The following is a 21524-nucleotide window of genomic DNA, read 5'->3' as shown; positions in this document are numbered from 1 at the left end:
TGCAAAAAACGCGCATAAAAACGCGCGACAAAAACGCGCGTTAAACGCGCATATAAAATGCGCTCAAGTGTGAACCCAGCCTTATACTGCGATATAGGAAAATATAATGGTCTTACTTACTTTGCTTCAGCAGTTTCTTATAAAAACGAACTTTTATAATATGTAAATTAGGTCTCTACCAGCAAGTAGGGCGTCTACTTGCTGGTAGCCGCCGCAAAAAACCGCCCCCTCGTCATGTTGATTGACAGGGCCAGCCGCGATCTCCTCCTCCGGCCGGCCCTGTCAGCATTTCAAAAATCGCGCGCCTGTGTTCATTCGGCGCAGGCGCTCTGAGATGAGGAGGCTCGCCTCCTCAGAACTCCCTCAGTGCGCCTGCGCCGATGACGTCTTCTATTTCGGTGATGTCATCGGCACAGGCGCACTGAGGGAGTTCTGAGGAGGCGAGCCTCCTCATCTCAGAGCGCCTGCGCCGAATGAACACAGGCGCGGAGGAGGAGATCGCGGCTGGCCCTGTCAATCAACACGACGAGGGGGCGGTTTTTTACGGCGGCTACCAGCAAGTAGACGCCCTACTTGCTGGTAGAGACCTAATTTACATATTATAAAAGTTCGTTTTTATAAGAAACTGCTGAATCAAAGTAAGTAAGACCATTATATTTTCATATATCACAGTATGAGGAATTTAACTAGCCCAAAAAAAAATAATGACTTTAGTGGGATGACAGAAGCCCTTTAAGTTAGGCTACTTTCACACTGGCGTTTTGGCTTTCCGTTTGTCAGATCCGTTCAGGACTCTCACAGGCGGTCCAAAACAGATCAGTTTTGCCTTAATTCATTCTGAATGGATAAGGATCCGCTCAGAATGCATCAGTTTGCCTCCGTTCCGTCTCCATTCCGCTTTGGTGTCCGTCTGACGAAACTGAGCCAAACGGATCAGTTCTGACACACAATGTAAGTCAATGGGGGGACGTTTTCTATGACACAATCTGGCACAATAGAAAACAGACCTGTCCTCCATTGACTTTCAATGGTGTTCAAGACGGATCCGTCTTGGCTATGTTAAAGATAATACAAACAGATCCGTTCTGAACGGATGCAGACGGCTGTATTATCTGAACGGATCTGTCTGTGCAGATCCATGACGGATCCGCAGCAAACGCGAGTGTGAAAGTAGCCTTAGGGTCCATTCACACGTCCGCAAATGGGTCCGCATCCGTTCCACAATATTGGGAACTGGTGCGGACCTATTCATTCTCAATGGGGCAGAAATGGATGCGGAGAGCACACTATGTGCTCTCCGCATCCGCATTTCCGGAGCGCGGCCCCGAACTTCCGGTCTGCGGCTCCGCGTAAAATAGAACATGTCCTATTCTTGTCCGCAATTGCGGACAAGAATAGGCATTTCTATGGGGGGTGCCGGCCGGGTGTATTGCGGATCCGCAATACACTACGGACGTGTGAATGGACCCTTAGCTGTTGATCAAAAAGCTGGTTCAGCTGACAGCTATTCCTCCCGGCTAGGGATCGACCGATTATCGGAGTTTGGCCTCATGCACATGAACGTTTTTATGTTCCGTTTTTTGAGTATACAGAACCATTCATTTCAATGGGTCCGCAAAAAACCCGAAGGTACTCCGTATGCCTTCCGTTTCCGTATTTCAGTTTTTCCGTTCAAAGATGGAACATGTCCTATTATTGTCTGCATAACGGACAAGGATAGTACTGTTCTATAAGGGGCCAGCTGTTCCGTTTTGCAAAAAACAGAATACACACGGACGTCATCTGTATTTTTTGCGGATCTGTTTTTTTGCGGACCGCAAAATTCTGCAAAAGCCATACGGTTGTGTGCAAGAGGCCTAACCGATATTATCAGCCGATATTCATGATTTTCAAAGTTATCGGTATCGGCATCTAACCTTGCTGATAATGCGTCCAGCGCGCTATCATAGAAACATAGAGGGGTTAACTGTTGCCGCTGATCGCAGCTCCCTGTCAGAGGCAGGGTGCCGGCTGTGGGATTCTGCCGCCGACACACCCGCCTCCTGTATTAAACCTTAATTATCATTGGTGGCGCAGTGTGCCCTCCCCAGTATTAAAAACAGTGGTTACACAGTGCGCCCTCACCCCCTGCCAAAGTATTAAAGTAATTGGTGGGGCAGTGCGCCCTCCCTCCCACCCCCCAGTATTAAAATCATTGATGGCGCAGTGCTCCCCCCAACCCCCCCCCAGTATTAAAATCATTGGTGGCAGTGGCCACAGGGTCCCCTCCCCTCCTCTTCATTGGTGGCAGTGGCAGTTGTGATCGGTGCCCCAGCTGTGTTATCCTGGGGCTCCGATCTGTTACCATGGCAGCCAGGATGCTACTGAAGCCCTGGCTGCCATAGTAATCTCCCTATTGCTGTGTGCACTATGCACAGGGCAGCAGGGAGAGTGTGAGATTCTATTCACTATAATAGAGCTCTATTAGGGTGAATAGGACAAGGGATTAAAAGATCTCAGGTTCTAGCCCCTAAGGGGGCAAATAAAAAGTAAAAAAAATTAAAAAATTAAAAAAACCTCACCAAAATATTAAGTATAAATCACTCCCTTTCCCAATTTTACATATAAAATATATAAATATTAAATAAAAAAATAAATATATCACATATTGCCACGTCCGAAAAGTCCAAACTATTAAAATATTTTTAAAAATCTCCTAATTTTCTAAAATTAAAATGCACAGAATATCGGTATAGTTATCGGCTATCGGCCTGAAAGTTCACAGTTTATCGGTACTGGCTCAAAAAAATCTATAGCGGTCGATCCCTACTCCCGGCTACACCATCAACAAGCACGCTCATCTGAACATGCATGTTTTTTAATCGGAATAAGCCAGACCCCTAAGGTCAGAGTTTAGCACCATCAGGAACAAATTGTTGAGATTCTACTTTTCCCCAACATCTGATACCAGGAGAGAGTAGATTGTCTGCTACACACATTAGATAACTGATAAATGCCACCCTTCAAACCCATCAAACATACTATTCGAGTTCACTGGGTACTGATAAATATAATGCACCATTACTAGTCAACTAGACAATGAAATCACTTGTCTGTAGAAGGTATGTTTGTACAATAAAGCCATTGTATGCACCAGCGAGAAATAAGAGTCATACTTAAACTCTGCCCTGAGTAATCTTATGGAAAACTTTATATTAAATCCCCACATGCTATCTGATTACTCAAATCGTTAACAGCGTGTAAATAACTTATTTTGTAAGTTTACAAGAGGCCAAATTGTCCTTAGAAAATTGCCTTAGTATAATGACCCTCACCACAAGAGTTAAGACCCCCATACAAATTATGGTATTATCAGCTGAACCTGCCGAGAATGGGGGATGTTCAGCTGACATTCTAATGTGTGGTGTGTTGAACTCCTGACTCCCCTCAACCTCTCCCAGCGATCATCTTTATTTTCGTCAGATCTTTTTGTTCTCCCAGGAGATAAGTTGCTGCCAGAGGTGTCTGGTGGCAGCTTTCTCCCCTCTCCCCATTTTGGGGTAACTGGGAGGGATAACTGTTGGCCAAACCATTGGCCCATATAATGAAGCAGCCAATTAACTGATGAGCAAGCAAATGCTTATTCATCGTCTGGAGGGCATCTTTTATCAAGAAGAAAGATGCCTGATTATCGGCAGCACACCTGCTTCTGTAATCAGGGATGTGCTACCCATCTAATATATAAAGCTGAGTCTATGTGTGTGTGTGTGTGTGTGTGTATGTCCGCTAAAGGAATCCACACCGTCGCATTTACAGTCACGAAATTTGGCACACAGGTACATCAGGTGTCCGGGAAGGCTTTAGTCTCAGCTCTCTAGGATGTACCGTTCCTGAGATTTTCCCCAAAAATGCATCAGCCGATAGAAGATCACAGGCCCTTAGTCTCCACATACACACAGTTTTACACCAAGTTTCCATAACAACCCAGCCATTTTTTACTGCTGTAGGTCAGCTTTAAAGGAAATCTGTCACCAGGATAATCGCTATTGAAGTAAAGCCATAGCCTAATAGCACTTAGTACCTTATTTCTTGGTGTGCCTTTGTTCCAGCAATAGATGTTTTCTATCTTCTGAAAATCCAGTTTATTTGGTATGTAAAGGAGCCAGTGAGGTGCCCAGAGGGGCGTTATTCTTGCAGGAAGGAGTCCTGCCACAATGTTTCCATGCACCTCTCCTACATCACATTCAAGCCATAACTCTGCCCCCCTTTTCCCTGCTCCCAGCATGAGGGCGGGGTTGGGCACTAACGGAAGACGTGCCTGGGCTCCTTCCTGCAAGAGTGACGCCCCTCTGGGCACCTCACTGGCTCATTTGCATAACAAATAAACTGGATTTTCAGAAGATAGAAAACATCTATTGCTGAAATAAAGGCACATCTGGAAATAAGGTACTAAGTGCTACTAGGCTATGGCTTTACTTCAATAGCGATTATCCTGGTGACAGATATTTCCTTTAAAGGGGCAGGGCGCTGTGGATGACACTGTTAAGAGAGCGGAGTGTTGTGGAGGTCACAATTCAGGGGGCAGGTAGGGTGACCATTTAGGCTACCCTCAAAAGACGGACTTAAAAGGTAAAAATCAACTTCTGTCAGCTGCAGGGGTTGGAGGGAGGGTGACTTTCTCCCTGCAGCTCATGCTCAGACAGCACAGTGCTGCTGTCTGAGAGTGAGCTGTTCAAAAGGACATCCCTGTGTCCATCCAGGCCCTGTGCTGGACGGAGGACGGTGAGTCTGAAAGCCAGACTGTCCGGCCTAAAACCAGAGCTCTGGCCACCCTAGGAGCAGGCTGCTGTGGAGGTCACAATTAAGGAACAGTCCACTATGGAGGTCAGGGTTAAGGGGCAGATTGCTGTAGAGGCCACTGTTAAGGGGGCGGGGTGTTGTAGAAATCACTGTTAAGGAGACGGGTTACTGTGGAGGTCACTAATAAAGGGGCAGCCGCTGTGGAGGTCACTGTTGAAGGGGAGGGTCACTGTGGAGGTCACTGTTAAGGGGACAGGATGCTGTGGAGGTCACTGTTAAAGGGGCAGGTGCTGTGGAGGTCTCTGTTAAGGGAGCAGGGAATGGTGGAGGTCACAGTTAAGGGGACGGTCCGCTATGGAGGTCAGTGTTAAGGGGTGGGGTGCTGTAGAGGTCACTGTTAAGGGGGCAGGGTTTTGTGGAGGTCACATTTTAAGGGAACAAAGCTCTGTGGAGGTCATTGTTAAGGGGGCGGGTTATTGTGTAAGTCACTGTTAAGGAGACAGGGTACTATGGAGGTCACTAATAAAGGGGCAGGCCACTGTGGAGGACACTGTTAAAGGAGTTAACACTGTGAAGGTCACTGTTAAGGGAGGAGGGTACTGTGGAGGCCACTATTAAAGGGGCAACGGGGTACTGTGAGGTCACTGTTAAGGCAGCGGGGTACTGTGAGGTCACTGTTAAGAGAGCGGGGTACCGGGACAGTCGCTGTGGAGGTCTCTGTTAAGGGGTCTGGGAATGGTGGAGGTCAGTTAAGGACACTGTAACCTTTGGTCAGTGTTAAGGGGCGGGTGCTGTAGAGGTCACTGTCAAGGGGGTGGGGTGCTGTGGAGCTCCTGATTTAAGGAGACGGGGCACTGTGGGGGGTCAGTGTTAAGGGGTGGGGGGCTGTGGAGGTTACTGTTAAGGGGGTGGGGTACTGTAGATGTCACTGTGATAGTGGATACTGTCGATATCTTTTAACGACACACACAAACATTAAATTAAATAGATAAAATACCCGTGTGAAGCCAGGTCCTTCAGCTAGTATAAATAAAACAGAATGAGAAAGGAATGACTACGGTAGTACAGTGCCCTAGAGCAAGGGTACTTTGGAGTGTGGGTGTTTGTGGACATTTACCCCTATTTACCTACTATGCAAAGTCATTAACTCCCTACCTTGTTTGCACTTGAAGGGTTAACTTGCACTATGTTTTATGTCGTTTACAAGTATACTGCTTTATATTGTTGAATTGCATTTTATATGTTTTTTGTACTATATCCTGTTCATTTGCATGGTTATTGCACTATAGCTGCACTGCACTGCACTGTGGAAAGCATTAATGCACAGCCAGCTAATACTGAGAGACTTTTGGACTTTCCATCTATGCACTGAGAAGTTAGAAATCTTCCACAGTTACTATAACGCACTATGCAAAGTTTTGGAGGAAAAAAACAGCTACACTGACCATTTGACTGTCTGGTTTAGCTCTGTTGTTTACAGTATGTCTGAAGACTTGTTTATGTCTTTTGGGGATTCGCTTTGGTAGTTGGGATAAGCGGGTGCAGTACAGATGCAAAGTACAAGTTTGTAATCTAAATGTCCGTGTTTATTCACACATAAGGTCAAACAAAAACACTCTTTGCAAGGTTGATGTTTGTTCACACCGAGTAGAAAGTTTGTGCATAAAAAAAAACTTCACCTTGTCGGCGGTTCTGCCTCCAGCAGTCCAAATGTAGGCTTTAAGTGGCCTGCACTCCCAACACACAGGTCTCAGCTTTCCAGCCCAGAGCTCAGTTCCCACACCAGCGATTGCAAGAGCTCCTCTGTCAGAGAGAGGTGATCACTCCCAGCTGACACTGCCGGTTGTGTTTTTTATAGGACAATCAAGACCCGGCCTGGAATGTGGGGAGTAGTCACCCACCCAGCACTTTGACTACTCCCAGTAAGAGCTGTCCCGGATCAGCTATACAGCCATACTAAAATAGTAAAGTGTCAATCATCCTTAGCTGCCGTTGACACCTGAAAATACCAGCTCTTACTTCACCGAGGCCAGGAACCTCGGTGACACATACCTTCTGTCAACGATGGACCCTTGCGCCTTCCTACAGTCTGAAAACTGCTAAGTCATTCTTATTGACTTGTATTGTGGCTCAATACAAGTCTATAGCAGACTGAAACTACATCAATGTTCGGTATGCCAGACCTTGCAGGGGAATTATGTGTGAGGTCACGATGTGAGCAATAGGTGGGCCGAGGTAAATACAGTTCTGGTTACTCACGGTTATGTCGTCCCTGGGCAGGCTCGCATAAGTGAAAAGGAGATTGGCACAAGGATTCTCTGGGGCACACTCTGGCGTAAGGGACACTGGCCAGATGTGGGTTTGAGGTTCCCTTGGTGGTCTGTATTAATGTGCCAGTGGCAATGTCCCTTGTAATCGTGACGCCAGTACCTTTTGTATGGAGGTACAACCATTTACTATAGTGTTAATAGAGGAACTGAGTCTGAGGCAAGCAGGGTGAAACTCTAAATGGCACTTTACTGATGATTCTTGATTCCAATACATCCATAAGCATTAAAGTCTTTTGATACAGCCCTGATCAAAAGTTTAAGACCACTTGAAAAATGGCAAAAAATCCTATTTAGCATGGCTGGATCTTAACAAGGTTCCAAGTAGAGCTTCAACATGCAACAAGAAGAAATGGGAGTGAGACAAAACTTTTTTCGAGCATTCAATTTAATAAAAACAACGAATAAACTGAAACGGGCTGTTTTTCAGCTGATCAAAATTTTAGGACCACATGCCTTTAAAAGGCCAAATCTGTGCAAAGATGTGGATTCATTGTCATTTTCTGTCAGGTAGTCACACATTGTGATGGCAAAGGCAAAAACACTCTCCCTTTTTGAACGTGGTCGGGTTGTTGAACTGCATAAGCAGGGTCTTTCACAGCGTGCCATCGCTGCTGAGGTGGGACGCAGTAAGACAGTAATTTGGAATTTCTTAAATGACCCTGAGGGTTATGGAACAAAAAAGTCAAGTGGAAGACCCAAAAATTTCATCAGCACTGAGCCGGAGGATCCAATTGGCTGTCCGTCAAGACACTGGATGATCCTCGACCCAAATTAAGGCCCTTACTGGTGCTGACTGCAGCCCCATAACCATCAGACGGCATCTGAGACTGAAGGACTTCAAAAACAAAAAACGTCTTCAAAGACCTAGTCTCCTTGAACGCCACAGAACTGCTCGTTTGGACTTTGCAAGAGAGCACCAAACATGGGACATTCAAAGGTGGAATAAAGTTTTATTCTCTGTTAAAAAAATATATAACCTTGATGGTCCTGATGGTTTCCAACGTTACTGGCATGACAAGCAGATCCCACCTGAGATGTTTTCTACGCGCCACAGTGGAGGGGGCGCCATAATGGTCTGGTGTGCTTTTTCCTTCAGTGGAACAATGGAGCTTCAGAAAGTGCAGGGGCGTCAAACGGCCGCTGGCTAGGTCCAGATGTTGCAGAGAGCATTCCTCATAACTGAGGGCCCTCGTCTGTGTGGTAACCACTGTTTTTTTTAACAACGCTACAGTACACAATGCCTGCAGGACAAGGGACTTCTTCCAGGAGAATAACATCACTCTTTTGGCCCATCCTGCGTGTTCCCCTGATCTAAATCCAATTGAGAACCTTTGGGGATGGATGGCAAGGGAAGTTTACAAAAATGGACAACAGTTCCAGACAGTAGATGGCCTTCGTGCGGCCGTCTTCACCACTTGGAGAAATGTTCCCACTCACCTCATAGAAACGCTTTCATCAAGCATGCCGAAACTAATTTTTGAAGTGATAAACAATAACGGCGGAGCTACTCATTTCTGAGTTTATGTTTGGAAGTTGGATTTCTGTTTTGGGGGGGTTTAGTTTTTTTTTGGAGGTGTGGTCCTAAACTTTTGATCAGCTAAAAAACAGCCTGTTTCAGTTTATTCGTTGTTTTCATTAAATTGAATGCTCAAAAAATGTTTTGTCTCACTCCCATTTCTTCTTGTTGCATGTTGAAGCTCTACTTGGAACCTTGTTAAGATCCAGCCATGCTAAATATGATTTTTTGCCATTTTTCAAGTGGTCTTAAACTTTTGATCAGGACTGTATAATCCAGCATTAAGCACAATCTTCCATGCATATGGGGAAAGGGAAATGCAAATCCTCAATGAAGTACAGGCTCTTGTAATACATAAGAAAACTACTGCTCAGACTAGGCTGGTAATAATGAAAGTCTTACACTGGTAACAACTCCGGCCTGACTCTAATCCTTGACTAAAAAGGTGCTTTTCTGAATCCTGAAACTTCTATTCCAATGCTGTTCTGACAGTTGGCCTGACTGTCCTCAGGATTTAAACTGGAGATGTAGATGCTTCAAGCTATCTCCTCCACCTATTACAAAGGTGCTTAATAAGTCCTCAGGTAATGACTATCTTGCTAATCCTTTGTCTTACATAAACGTGATAATTCCTTATATACTCGGCTGCATACAGTTTAGACATTGGTCACCCTGGAAGAGCAATCTATAGAAGTGGATTGCTCACCTCTAGGAAAAATACTTGCAGGCCTTAACCCTGGGTTATGGAACCGACAGGGACAGAGTAGAGAGGCTAGGAATATGCCTCCCTCCAGATATTCAGCTACATGGCTGTTGCTTTCTTGAAGGCTCATGAGAGAACTGCATTCAACTGAACTCTCACTTGGATTTACCTGAGCTCATCTGCACTGGTTTGGATTCACCTCAACCAGGAACTGAACTGCTCTGCACAGCACACAACTGCACAGGACTGCACACACGGCACATGACTGCACCGCCTAACTTAGGTCTGAGCTAAGCTATTTATACACACTGACACTGCTCCATCCTGTGGAGAATCGAGTGTAGTGCACCCTGACTAGGCCTGTATAAAGGATACTTGCATGTAAAATCACATTGTGACATGAAGAATATGACAGGAGATAAAATACAAAATAGAGGCATAGCACATGACATTAATACATGGTAAAAACACGTTTGCGGGGCCCACGGTTACTTGAGTGGGACACTGCATACCCCCGTAGTATAACATGTGTCGCCCCCGACACATCCAGTAGTAGGAAGACGGTCATCTGAAAAACACCAATACATACGCCATATACAGTCACCTCCAAAAAGAGAGCAAATATAAAATGTTGACTTTGCAAATGTATTGCAAATACATTATAGGCAAATATGTCACATAATACATATCAGTAGTTTGGGTGAATAATGGGCGTTGATATCTTTCAGTACTTGACGGGGAAATATGGGCAAAGATCATAAGTAAGAGCAATAAAAGAGTCCATGGCAGGCAATAAAAAGTCCTTAGAAGCATTGGCATATATCAAAGTGCAAATATAATATTATAGCATATAAAACTTTTAAGAAATAGTTTAGTGCAATAATCACAGAAAATGTCTTTCTGGGCTTTTGGCTTAAAACATTATAAGACATGGTCCATTGCAAAAATCCCTAATCAACCTGAAAAGGGGGTTAAAAGGGAAAAATGTGCAAAAATAAACAGGCACACCGGTGATGAAGAATATTGTAGTGTTCAGTAGGGAATCCTGAAACAGGCACAATGTGGCATTGGATCAAAAGAGTGACTTCAGGAACTTGTCACTAGCCATGGTGAACTGGCAGCAGCTAAACATTGTAGCAACAATGGAAATCCCAAACTGGAAAAGTAATGGTAAATTGGAATTACGTGAGCAGGCCTATTCACAAATAAGTATCCATGCCTCCTTGGTCATCAAAGATGGTGAATCCAGGCTTTGCTTTTAGCTGTGGTCGGTAATTTGGATCAAATAAAGGGTTAACCTTTGTAATGGCATTTGCTGGTAAGTAAATTGGGAAAGGACCTACCCATTGCATTGACTCTTTAGGTTGTGGGGCAGGTGCTTTTGGTATGCGAACCCTGCTGGTAGCATAGGATAGTTTTCTTGCAGATGCTGAAATCATAGGCACATCAGGAACAGCTTTTGTGTTTACAGTGTCAATTGACTCTGATGTAGCAGAGTCCATAGGAGTGCAATTTCTCTCGTCTTATTGCATTTGTTCACACTCACCATGTTGAGTCTGGGCTGCTTGGAGTGCAGCAATGTGGCGTAGATCTTCTAGATGTACCTCTAGTCTGGCAATTCTCTCTTGTAGATTTTGGACTTTGGCATCAGGCTCTGCAGCAGTTTTTATTTTGTCTTGACGCATTTGATCTAAGTATGCACTGAACCGTTTCTGGTTTACAAGGTCTTCCGGTGTTTGAATTTTGCGCGGCAGCTCCGGTGATGGATATTGGCTGATAGGGCGCTCCAAGACTGTAGATTGCCAGAAAATATTAGGTCCAATAAAGGTGGCTTTCTCTTGGTTGACGTTATGGATCGGCTTACTGGGAACCTCTGGGGTAGTTTCGGATAGTTCATCAGCGTCCTCCCAGTTTTCTTGTTTAGGCGGCGGGCGCGCCACAGCAGTGGCGTACGGACCTCTCAGACCCTCCGCAGGGGTAAATTCAATGGGTTCACCTTCTCGGAGATTGTGCATGTATCCTGGCAAGTAGCTCAGTTTCACCGATCTGCGGTTTACATATAGATCACGGCCAGTGGTGAGATCTTTAATAAAGCCGAACCCACGATCTTTGTCAAAGGTGATTACGGTGCCCGACCTCCGTTCCAGGCTTTGGCAACTTCTGCAAAGTAGATTTTAGCTTATGTCGTTTTCTGTACTGCAGCGGCACGTATTTCTTGCATTAAAGTAGGCCATAAAGGATTCGGCCTAGGGAAATCTCCATTCAAATTTAAGCAGGGGCAGGGCGGCCTCTCCGTTCCCGGAGAGTAAGCTGGCGGCTCACCCATTTCACATGCTGTGGCTCCGGGCTGTGCATCGTCAGATGCTGAAGTTTCGGTAATGGTTCCGGTGCCAGTTGCTCTTGGGAGCGCAGTCTCTGACATGCTTGCAGACCTCAGGACATTCAACAGTTCTCTCCATTGCTCCATCAGACTTCCTCTCTGTTCGGGCACGCCCCCTAGGTAATCCGGTATAGGGGAGGCGGTGCAAATATTGTAATCCATGCTAATGAGGCTTGGTCTGTGGCGCAGCAGAAATATTTCTACCGTTTTCTATCAAAATGCTGTGGCGCCAAATTTTCCCACTTTGAGAGGGGGAGTGTCTTTAGTTTTTACCGCCAAGCTGCTCAGTGATGGCGCAGCAAACAATTACAAGTCCTTTGGCAGGCATTTTAAATGCAAAACAGTCCATTCAAATACAGCAAGCAGCGCTACTGACTTTTCAAAAATCCACAATTTTGCAGTTTTAACGATGCGGTTTTGTAGTAGATGAATAGCACAACACATGCAGACAGTATTTAAGCAGTTTTAACAGTTCCTTAGAAGCAATAAACAGTTGGGGCTTATTCACAATCGGCAATCCACAATAAAGCAGGGTTTTGCAAGTCCTGTTCACACACAGTGCCAATTTCAATTATTGTAGTGCACAACAATACACCAATGCACAAGTCCAGTTCATTAAAGCACATAGGATATTTATCAGAAATCCTGTTCGTGACGCCAATTTTAATTATGCGGTATGCCAGACCTTGCAGGGGAATTATGTGTGAGGTCACGGTGTGAGCAATAGGTGGGCCGAGGTAAATACAGTTCTGGTTACTCACGGTTATGTCGTCCCTGGCCTCCCTCCAGATATTAAGCTAAATGGCTGTTGCTTTTTTGATGGCTCTTGAGAGAACTGCATTCAACTGAACTCTCACTTGGATTTACCTGAGCTCACCTGCACTGGTTTGGATTTACCTCAAATAGAAACTGAACTGCGCTGCACAGCACACAACTGCACAGGACTGCACACACGGCACATGACTGCACAGCCTAACTTAGGTCTGAGCTAAGCTATTTATACACACTGACACTGCTCCATCCTGTGGAGAATCGAGTGTAGTGCACCCTGACTAGGCCTGTATAAAGGATACTTGCATGTAAAATCACATTGTGACATGGAGAATATGACAGGAGATAAAATACAAAATACAGGCATATCACATAACATTAATACATGGTAAAAACACCTTTTCGGGGCCCACGGTCACTTGAGTGGGACTCTGCAAATGTTTCTGTTAGGCTGTGCTTCTCCACTCCACCCCTCCCACTAAAAGGTTGCAGTTCATCTAGAAACCATATATAGCGAGAGCAGTTAGAGATCCTAGTTGTCTGCAGATGAGAGACTCTGCCAGAATGCACAACTGACCAGAAGAATCACGCCTTTGACAAGGAGCCATCCAAATGACAGAGCAGCAGACCCTGGGCCACCAGGCTTTTGGCCAGGGTACCAGCCTTCTGAGAGAGAAGGACAGCTAGCTCAGGCCTTTCCTCAACACAAAACCTTCTTCTGCCAGGGAGAATACTGGAGAAGCCAGCTCAGTGTCTTGCCTGTATTGCTTTGCATGAAAGAAGCACACTGGTTTACTGCAGACCCTGACTCTCTCCATTTATTTACGATTAGGGTGCACCACACCTTACCATCCCCTCCGGAGAGCAGCAACACATTGTGACACCTTGACATGTCTGGCGGATCAAGCATAATATTGGGACCACCTCAAACCCAGCCACTGCAATGTGCCACAAAGTTTTCATCAGACTATGTAATCAGGCCAGTGCAAATGAGCACCGCTGTATGTGTTTATCCATCGTCGCTGGCACTGACTGAAAATCAGGCAGTGTAATAGGCCCCTTAGACCTTCTGTCATAGACCTAGATCAGGAGATCATATCTAAAATTATAGTGTGCAAAGTGCAAACCCTTTTAGTACTGCTGAGAGATTTTCATCACTGAAAATTTCTGTCACAACATTCAAATGTATGAACAGAGCTTTACTTAGAATGTTGTGTCAGAATTTTTCAATAACTGATGCCAAAAGGGTTAAGACACAGCTCTGACCCTTTCGTTCTGGAAATAACTATTGTTCTGACATCACAAATCCAACCAGTGTTATCGTCTTAGGATATATCCAGTGCGATTGAATGGGGAAGGAAATGGAGAAAAAATATGTGTGGAGTATTGACCACACTGCAGATCTTAAATGAGTTGTAAAGCCCCTCTTTGTTCTTGACCCGTTATCATGCGCGAGAGATGCTTATACGTTCTGGGCAGGACTGTTGCGGAGAAAACCACCTGGCAGCCAGCCAGTATCCTGCCTGTGCCCTATTAATTAGTATAGTACATGAACACAATACCTGCTGGGCATCAAATGCATGCTTAAGCATCTGTCCCATTCAGCAGTATTTCTCAACACAAAATATCAAATCAAAGAGAAAGGGGCTGGACAAAATCCTTAAAATCTGCAGAATGCTCTTTAGGGCTCGTTCACGTTTGTTTTGCCGACCCATTGACTTGAATGGAACCACAGAACGTGATTTGCGGGCAATAATGGGACATGTTCTATCTTTCAATGGAATGAAAAAATGGAAATACGGAAACGGAAAGCATACGGAGTACATTCCGTTTTTTTGCGGAACCATTGAAATGAATGGTTCCGTATACAGAACGTATACGGAATGCAAAAAAAAGGTTTGTGTGAATGAGCTCTTATTCTGCATGGAAAAGCCATGGATTATTGGCCCCATTGGCTAAAAAGAGCTAATCCTCGTGTGGATCCACCATCACACGTATGTGAGAAATATGAGTGCCATCCTTGGAATTCTGTCATAGTTTCTTCTGTTGCCATGGACAAATCCTGAATGCGTTAACATAGCTTTACACATATTGATCATTGATCCCCACACATATTGATCCCCACTTTTTTGTGGAACATATATGTAAATCTTTCCCAGTCTCCTTGTGTTAAGAATCACCATGCAGAATAACAATTAATCTGAGGCCATCTGGTCACCTTATGATAAAGGTTGCACAAATTGCTTTTACTATCATAATGTACTGTTAGACTAACACATTTATTTCAGAGAAGTGCCAGATGATATGTTATCACAGTATTTTTGACCTTTAGTGAACATAAATTCTGCTGACAAACATTAACAACAGGAAAAAGCCCTCACGAAATCCATCAAGCGTTTAACCAGCTCAAGTAGCTTAGAGACCAGTTTCTCTGATTCTGTATGGACAGACAAAAACATTAATACAACATATAAAGAAAAAAATAGAGCCAATCACAAGATCATGCTATGACCAGTTTCAATAGGATCAGATATTAAGCTCTGTATAACAGCAGAAATACTCAAGAACCCATGTGGTCCCACCAAACAGAACATCAACCTTAATAGGGTTCTCTGTCAGCATCTGAAAAAACATGCATGTTCTCGGTAGCCCAGACATGTATTACATCTGCCTGAATTTGGCTTAGGAAGAAACATATGTAGGAAAAAGAAGGATTAAAGTTTAGAGGAAGGTCCCATGAGTTGAGAGTGATGGTCAAAACTAGGGAGTGGAGTAGACTAAATGGTTGAAAAAATCCAGCAGAAGTGAAAACAGCTTATCTTCTTGGGATACAGTCCAGTAGCCAAGAGGTTAGCTTAGATATCGAAATGCAAATAGGGTCAGTAGTAATAAGGCAGGCAATGTCCATCTCTAACCAATAATAGGCTTTCCTTTATTATTATGATGCATATAAACTTTTATTCTTTTAGGCACAAAGCTAAGATAAATATATTTACTCTTCTCTCCAGGTCCTTTGTGTAGTGCTTGTGTCTCTTCATTTGGTGCTCGCCCAGTTACCATCTTCAGCAGCTTCTTGGTAGCTGGAGGACTAATTCTAAGCAGCTTTGCTCCCAATGTCTACTTTCTTTATTTCTCATACGGATTTATGGTTGGTAAGTAAAGTATTTTATACAGTTCAGGCTCTGTTCACATCTCGTCCAAGCCTTTGATCAGATGTAAACTGTGGGGGTATACGCCAATATATACCTGTAATAAAAGGTTCCTCACAGTAGATGCACACAGTAACAGACGTTACCCATAGCCACCAATGTTAAATATTTTGTGGTTGTCCACTGTATAGGGAAGTACTGTACGGTATGCTGTGCTTTCCTATGCAGTTGAAGAAGAAAGGTATGCCCAACGGAGACCAAAAAGTCACAAAAGTGCAAACAAAAAATGCACACAAATGTTTACAGCTGAATAGTTTTCATCTCGGGGGTATATGAATATGACATCTGGTGAAACCTGATATTCTACTCTATGGGACTGGGAATGTGACTTGAATTGGCACTAGAATTCTTGAATTTATGAAATACTTACAGCAGAACCAACGCCCTGACAGCAGTACATGGCAGTACTTTGCCTCTTCAAAGAATATAACAAAACAACTTGTTTTAGTATATCAGATTAAACAACTATATCCACCTAATAGAAATTTGTACCAATGGCACACAAGAACTTGTCCAACACTAGGGATAAAAAAAATGATTCAAATTGAATAAAGAATCAAAACAGCACTCACGCGTTTCAAGTACTACACTATGTACAATACAAGATTCTGTCTAATTCTTTGCTGCTTATCCCTGGACTCAATTAAATTTGAATAAAGCTTGGATTGTCTTTTATCCCTGGTGCTAGACATGTTCTTTAGCTTTCTGCTGTGAACATAATCCAAGCCAGAGACTGGACACAAGCATGGGATTTGAAAAGTACATGGGCCATGGTCTGGGCTAGATTTTTGGCCCTGATTTATCAAGGCCGGCGTGTGCTACACTGGCTATGATAAGATAAGGCCTGCGCCTTATCATAAATTACATGCCTCCGGCAGCTCAGGCCCTGTCAGGGCCGTCATAACATATGCTGGCCTTGATAAATCAGGATCTTTGTGTTTTTCATAACCTATGGTAATATTGATAAGAGTCTGATTCTAGGAGGCCGGCAGTATACACTATTATAGATTGATTATCAATATATTCAATCCACAAGGTAACAACACCTTCACCTGACAGGAATACTCAGTTATACTACAGAACCAACAACAGATGAGTAATACTCTGTCCCTTTAAAAATTCACTTTTTAATAATTACAGTAGGGATTCAAACATATAGCGCCATATTGCATATTCAGTCACAGAAACATAACAGCATGATAGTATAAAGGTACCAAAAATCTTTTAATGCCCCGCATCTATCTCATTAGAGTAAGGAATGGCCGACTACCTCTTTTTAGTTAGTTACTGACAGCTATGATATATGGGGTTAGCGTCACATATCCTGGGCAGTTCAATACCGCCTCTAAACCAACCCCTAAATCATTCCAAGTCTTCCCTTACTATACAATGGATGATAAAGATATAATATCATATAGTTGAGCTGAAATTGGACCTTCCTATCTGTGACATACCTTAGATTTGAGTGTAAAATGGCGACTTCCCCTCAATGCACGTTTTGCGTAATTGCTTATTCAGGAGGAGAGGCTTAAGGGAATACTGGAATAAGATTTTAAAGCGATATTAGCCTATCAGATGCTAAAAACTACTGCATGTGACAAACCCGTCATTAAGGCCGTATTATCGGCGCATGGCCAATCCCTGCCTGCCACGTATGGGCAACTTCCGCCCTTCCCCTGAGTCCGATGCCAGGAAGGGCAACCTCCTGCACCTGGGAGACGTAGGTTGACGTTGCCAGCATCTCATCTCCTTGGAGACTGACAGAAGCGCCGTGGCTGCGGGACTCACCATGCGCACATAGCCATTTTATTAATATCTAGGGAGTGGACTTCTTAAAAAAGAAAATTGTTTAAATTGCATGTCATAACATCAAACCCGTTACTAGGAAAACTACAAAGGGCGGAAGTTGCCCATACGTGGCAGGGGTATGGATTAATTAGCTGACTACAGTGTGACACTTTGAGCCTAGAATATTGAACCTTTTCACAAAATTCTAATTTTAAGCTGCATTAATGCAATTCCTTTTAATTTGCATTACTGAAATAAATGGTCTTTTGCGCAATATTCTAATTTTTAGAGTTTCACCTGTATTTCCTCACTTTAACCCCTTCACGCAACATCACGTACATGTACGTGGGGGAATGTGGTGCCTCACCGCATTCCCACGTGCATGTACGTGATCGGCTTTCACTGTCAGCGCAGGGAGCGAAGCGCTGAAGCTCCAGTGAAGCCGGCGTGCTGGGGTTGCTAGGCAACCAGAGAAGCCGGCAGGAGCTGTATTGTAGCTCTGACCCGCCCACGATCGCTGTGATTGGTCCATTACTGCAGAGGGACCAATCACAGCGCATCGGGGCAGGTAAGGGGGGGTTAGGGAGGGACTATGTGCTTCTCCTTCTCTGATCGCCTCAATTCCTGTCAGGGAAGCGATCAGAGAAGGAGAAAGTGTGAAAATATTCCCCACCTATGACGAGTATACTCGTCATGGCGCACTGCTACTTAGCGCGCCATGATGAGTATACACGTCATGGCATAAACTGTCACCATGTCTGCAGACATGGTGACAGCGCTGAGATCCCGGCTGTCACACACAGCCGGGCACCTTAGGTCAATGCCGAGGGGGGTCCTGTGACCCCCCCATGTCGGCGATCGCTGCAAACCGCAGGTCAATTCAGACCTGCGGTTTGTAGCGCTTTCTGCGGTTTCTGATCGCCGCGGTCCCTGACCGCGGGGATCAGAAACTTTACTATGCCCAAAATAAATATGTTTCACCCACCCTGCACCCCTGAATAATATTATGTGGGCGGGTGGTGCAGGGGGGGTGTCGCAGGCGGTGGGGAGGTGCGGTAAGCTGCGGGAGGCGGGCGGTGCGGCAGGCGGGATCGCGATCCCCCGCCCGCCTCCCTTTCAATGATCGTTGGTGGTAAGTGGGGATACCAGGGTGCCAGCACATTGCTGGCACCCTGGTATAAACGGCTGACATCTGCGATGCGATGTCAGCCGTTTAACCCTTTCCATACAGCGGTCCGTACGGACCGCTGTATGGAAAAGGTTAACAGCGCAGGGAGCTCCCTCCCTCTCCCATCGGGGGGCTGCTGTGCCTTTGCAGCCCCCCGATGGGAGAGGGAGAGAGCCCCCAGAGAGCCCCCCTCAGCCCTGTACTTACCCTTCCCCGTCTGCGCAGTTATGACCAGTACTGAGCAGACGGGGAAGGTTCCCATGGCAACAGGACGCCTCTCAGGCGTCCTGCTGTCCATGGTGCTGAACAGATCTGTGCTGAAAGCATAGATCTGTTCAGACAAGTGTAAAATACAGTACAGAACAATATATATTGTACTGTACTGTATTATACAGACATCAGACCCACTGGATCTTCAAGAACCAAGTGGGTCTGGGTCAAAAAAAAAGTAAAAAAAAGTGAAAAAAGTAAAGTTTCAAAAAAACACATTTATCACTGAATAAAAATAAAAAAAATAAAATACACTACACATATTAGGTATCGCCGCGTCCGTAACGACCTGATCTATAAAACGGTCATGTTACTTTCCCCGCACGGTGAACGCCATAAAAATAAAAAAATAAAAACTATGAGGAAATTGAAATTTTGCCCACCTTACTTCCCAAAAAAGGTAATAAAAGTGATCAAAAAAGTCGCATGTACGCCAAAAAAGTACCAATCAAACCGTCACCTCATCCCGCAAAAAATGAGCCCTTACATGAGACAATGGCCCAAAAAATAAAAAAAACTATGGGTCTCAGACTATGGAGATACTAAAACATGATTTTTTTTTTGTTTCAAAAATATTATTGTGTAAAACCCTGATAAATTATAAAAAGGTAGACATATTAGGTATTGCCATGTCCGTAAGAACCTGATCTATAAAAATACCACATGACCTAACCCCTCAGGTGAACACTGTAAAAAAAATTAAATAAAAACGGTGTCAAAAAAGCTATTTTTTTGTTACCTTACATCACAAAAAGTGTAATAGCAAGCGATCAAAAAGTCATGTGCACCCCAAAATAGTACCAATCTAACCGTCATCTCATCCCGCAAAAATGATACCCAACCTGAGACAATCGCCAAAAAACTGAAAAAACTATGGCTCTCAGACTATGGAGACACTAAAACATGTTTTTTTTTTGTGTCAAAAATGATATTATTGTGTAAAACCTAAATAAATAAAAAAGTATACATATTAGGTATCGTCACGTCCGTAAGAACCTGCTCTATAAAAATAGCACATGATCTAACCTGTCAGATGAACGTTGTAAATAATAAAAAATAAAAACAGTGCCAAAACAGCTATTTTTTGGCAAATTTTCCATTTTAATTCATTTTTTCCCATAACAAAGCAAGGGTTAACAGCCAAACAAAACTCAATATTTATTGCCCTGATTCTTTAGTTTATAGAAATGCCCCATATGTGGTCGTAAACTGCTGTATGGCCACACGGCAGGGCGCAGAAGGAAAGGAATGCCATATGGTTTTTGGAAGGCAGTTTTTGCTGGACTGGTTTTTTTGACACCATGTCCCATTTGAAGCCCCCCCGATGCACCCCTAGAGTATAAACTCCAAAAAATGACCCCATTTTGGAAACTACACCCCTCAAGGTATTCAAAACTGATTTTACAAACTTTGTTAACCCTTTAAATGTTCCACAAGAGTTAATGGCAAATGGAGATGAAATTTCTGAATTTCTATTTTTTGTTACTTTGCCTCACAAAAAAGTGTAATATAGAGCAACCAAAAATCATATGTACCCTAAAATAGTACCAACAAAACTGCCACCTTATCCCGTAGTTTCCAAAATGGGGCCACTTTTTTGGAGTTTCTACTCTAGGGGTGCATCAGGGGGCTTTAAATGGGACATGGTGTCTAAAAACAATCCAGCAAAATCTGCCTTCCAAAATCCATATGGCATTCCTTCCCTTCTGCACCCTGCCGCGTGCCCATACAGCAGTTTACGACCACATATGGGGTGTTTCTGTAAACTACAGAATCAGGGCCATAAATAAAGAGTTTTGTTTGGCTGTTAACCCTTGCTTTGTTACTGGAAAAAAAATATTAAAATGGAAAATCTGCCGAAAAAGTGAAATTTTGAAATTTAATCTCTATTTTCCATTTATTCTTGTGGAACACCTAAAGGGTTAACAACGTTTGTAAAATCAGTTTTGAATACCTTGAGGGGTGTAGTTTCTTAGATGGCGTCACTTTTATGGAGTTTCTACTCTAGGGGTGCATCAGGGGGGCTTCAAATGGGACATGGTGTCAAAAAAAACAGTCCAGCAAAACCTGCCTTCCAAAAACCGTATGGCATTCCTTTCCTTCTGCGCCCTGCCGTGTGCCCGTACAGCGGTTTACGACCACATATGGGGTGTTTCTGTAAACTACAGAATCAGGGCCATAAATAATGAGTTTTGTTTGGCTGTTAACCCTTGCTTTGTAACTGGAAAAAAAATATTAAAATGGAAAATCTGCCAAAAATGTGAAATTTTGAAATTGTTTCTCTATTTTCCATTAAATCTTGTGCAACACCTAAAGGGTTAACAAAGTTTGTAAAATCAGTTTTGAATACCTTGAGGGGTGTAGTTTCTTAGATGGGGTCACTTTTATGGAGTTTCTCCTCTAGGGGTGCATCAGGGGGGCTTCAAATGGGACATGGTGTAAAAAAAACAGTCCAGCAAAATTAGCCCTCCAGAAACCAAACGGCACACCTTTCACTCTACGCCCCGCTGTGTGGCCATACAGTAGTTTACGGCCACATATGGGGTGTTTCTGTGAACATCAGAGTCAGGGCAATAAAGATACAGTCTTGTTTGGCTGTTAACCCTTGCT

At 44.0% G+C, this 21524-nt stretch overlaps 1 protein-coding gene across 3 annotated transcripts in view; it reads left to right on the top strand.

Moving 5' to 3' along the window:
• The window catches only part of SLC16A9 (solute carrier family 16 member 9), a 59375-nt gene that overhangs the window by 24869 nt on the left and 12982 nt on the right, over positions 1-21524 (top strand). For all 3 annotated transcript variants that reach the window (XM_040437331.1, XM_040437330.1, XM_040437329.1), the window contains one exon: positions 15488-15631. In XM_040437331.1, coding sequence (XP_040293265.1) covers positions 15488-15631 — 144 coding nt within the window. The remainder of the gene's footprint in view (positions 1-15487; positions 15632-21524) is intronic.

This window comes from Bufo bufo, chromosome 6, assembly GCF_905171765.1.
Source record: "Bufo bufo chromosome 6, aBufBuf1.1, whole genome shotgun sequence".
NCBI lineage: Eukaryota > Metazoa > Chordata > Amphibia > Anura > Bufonidae > Bufo > Bufo bufo.
The sequence above is the reverse complement of the archived record's forward strand: the minus strand, read 5'-3'. Positions and strand labels throughout refer to the sequence as shown.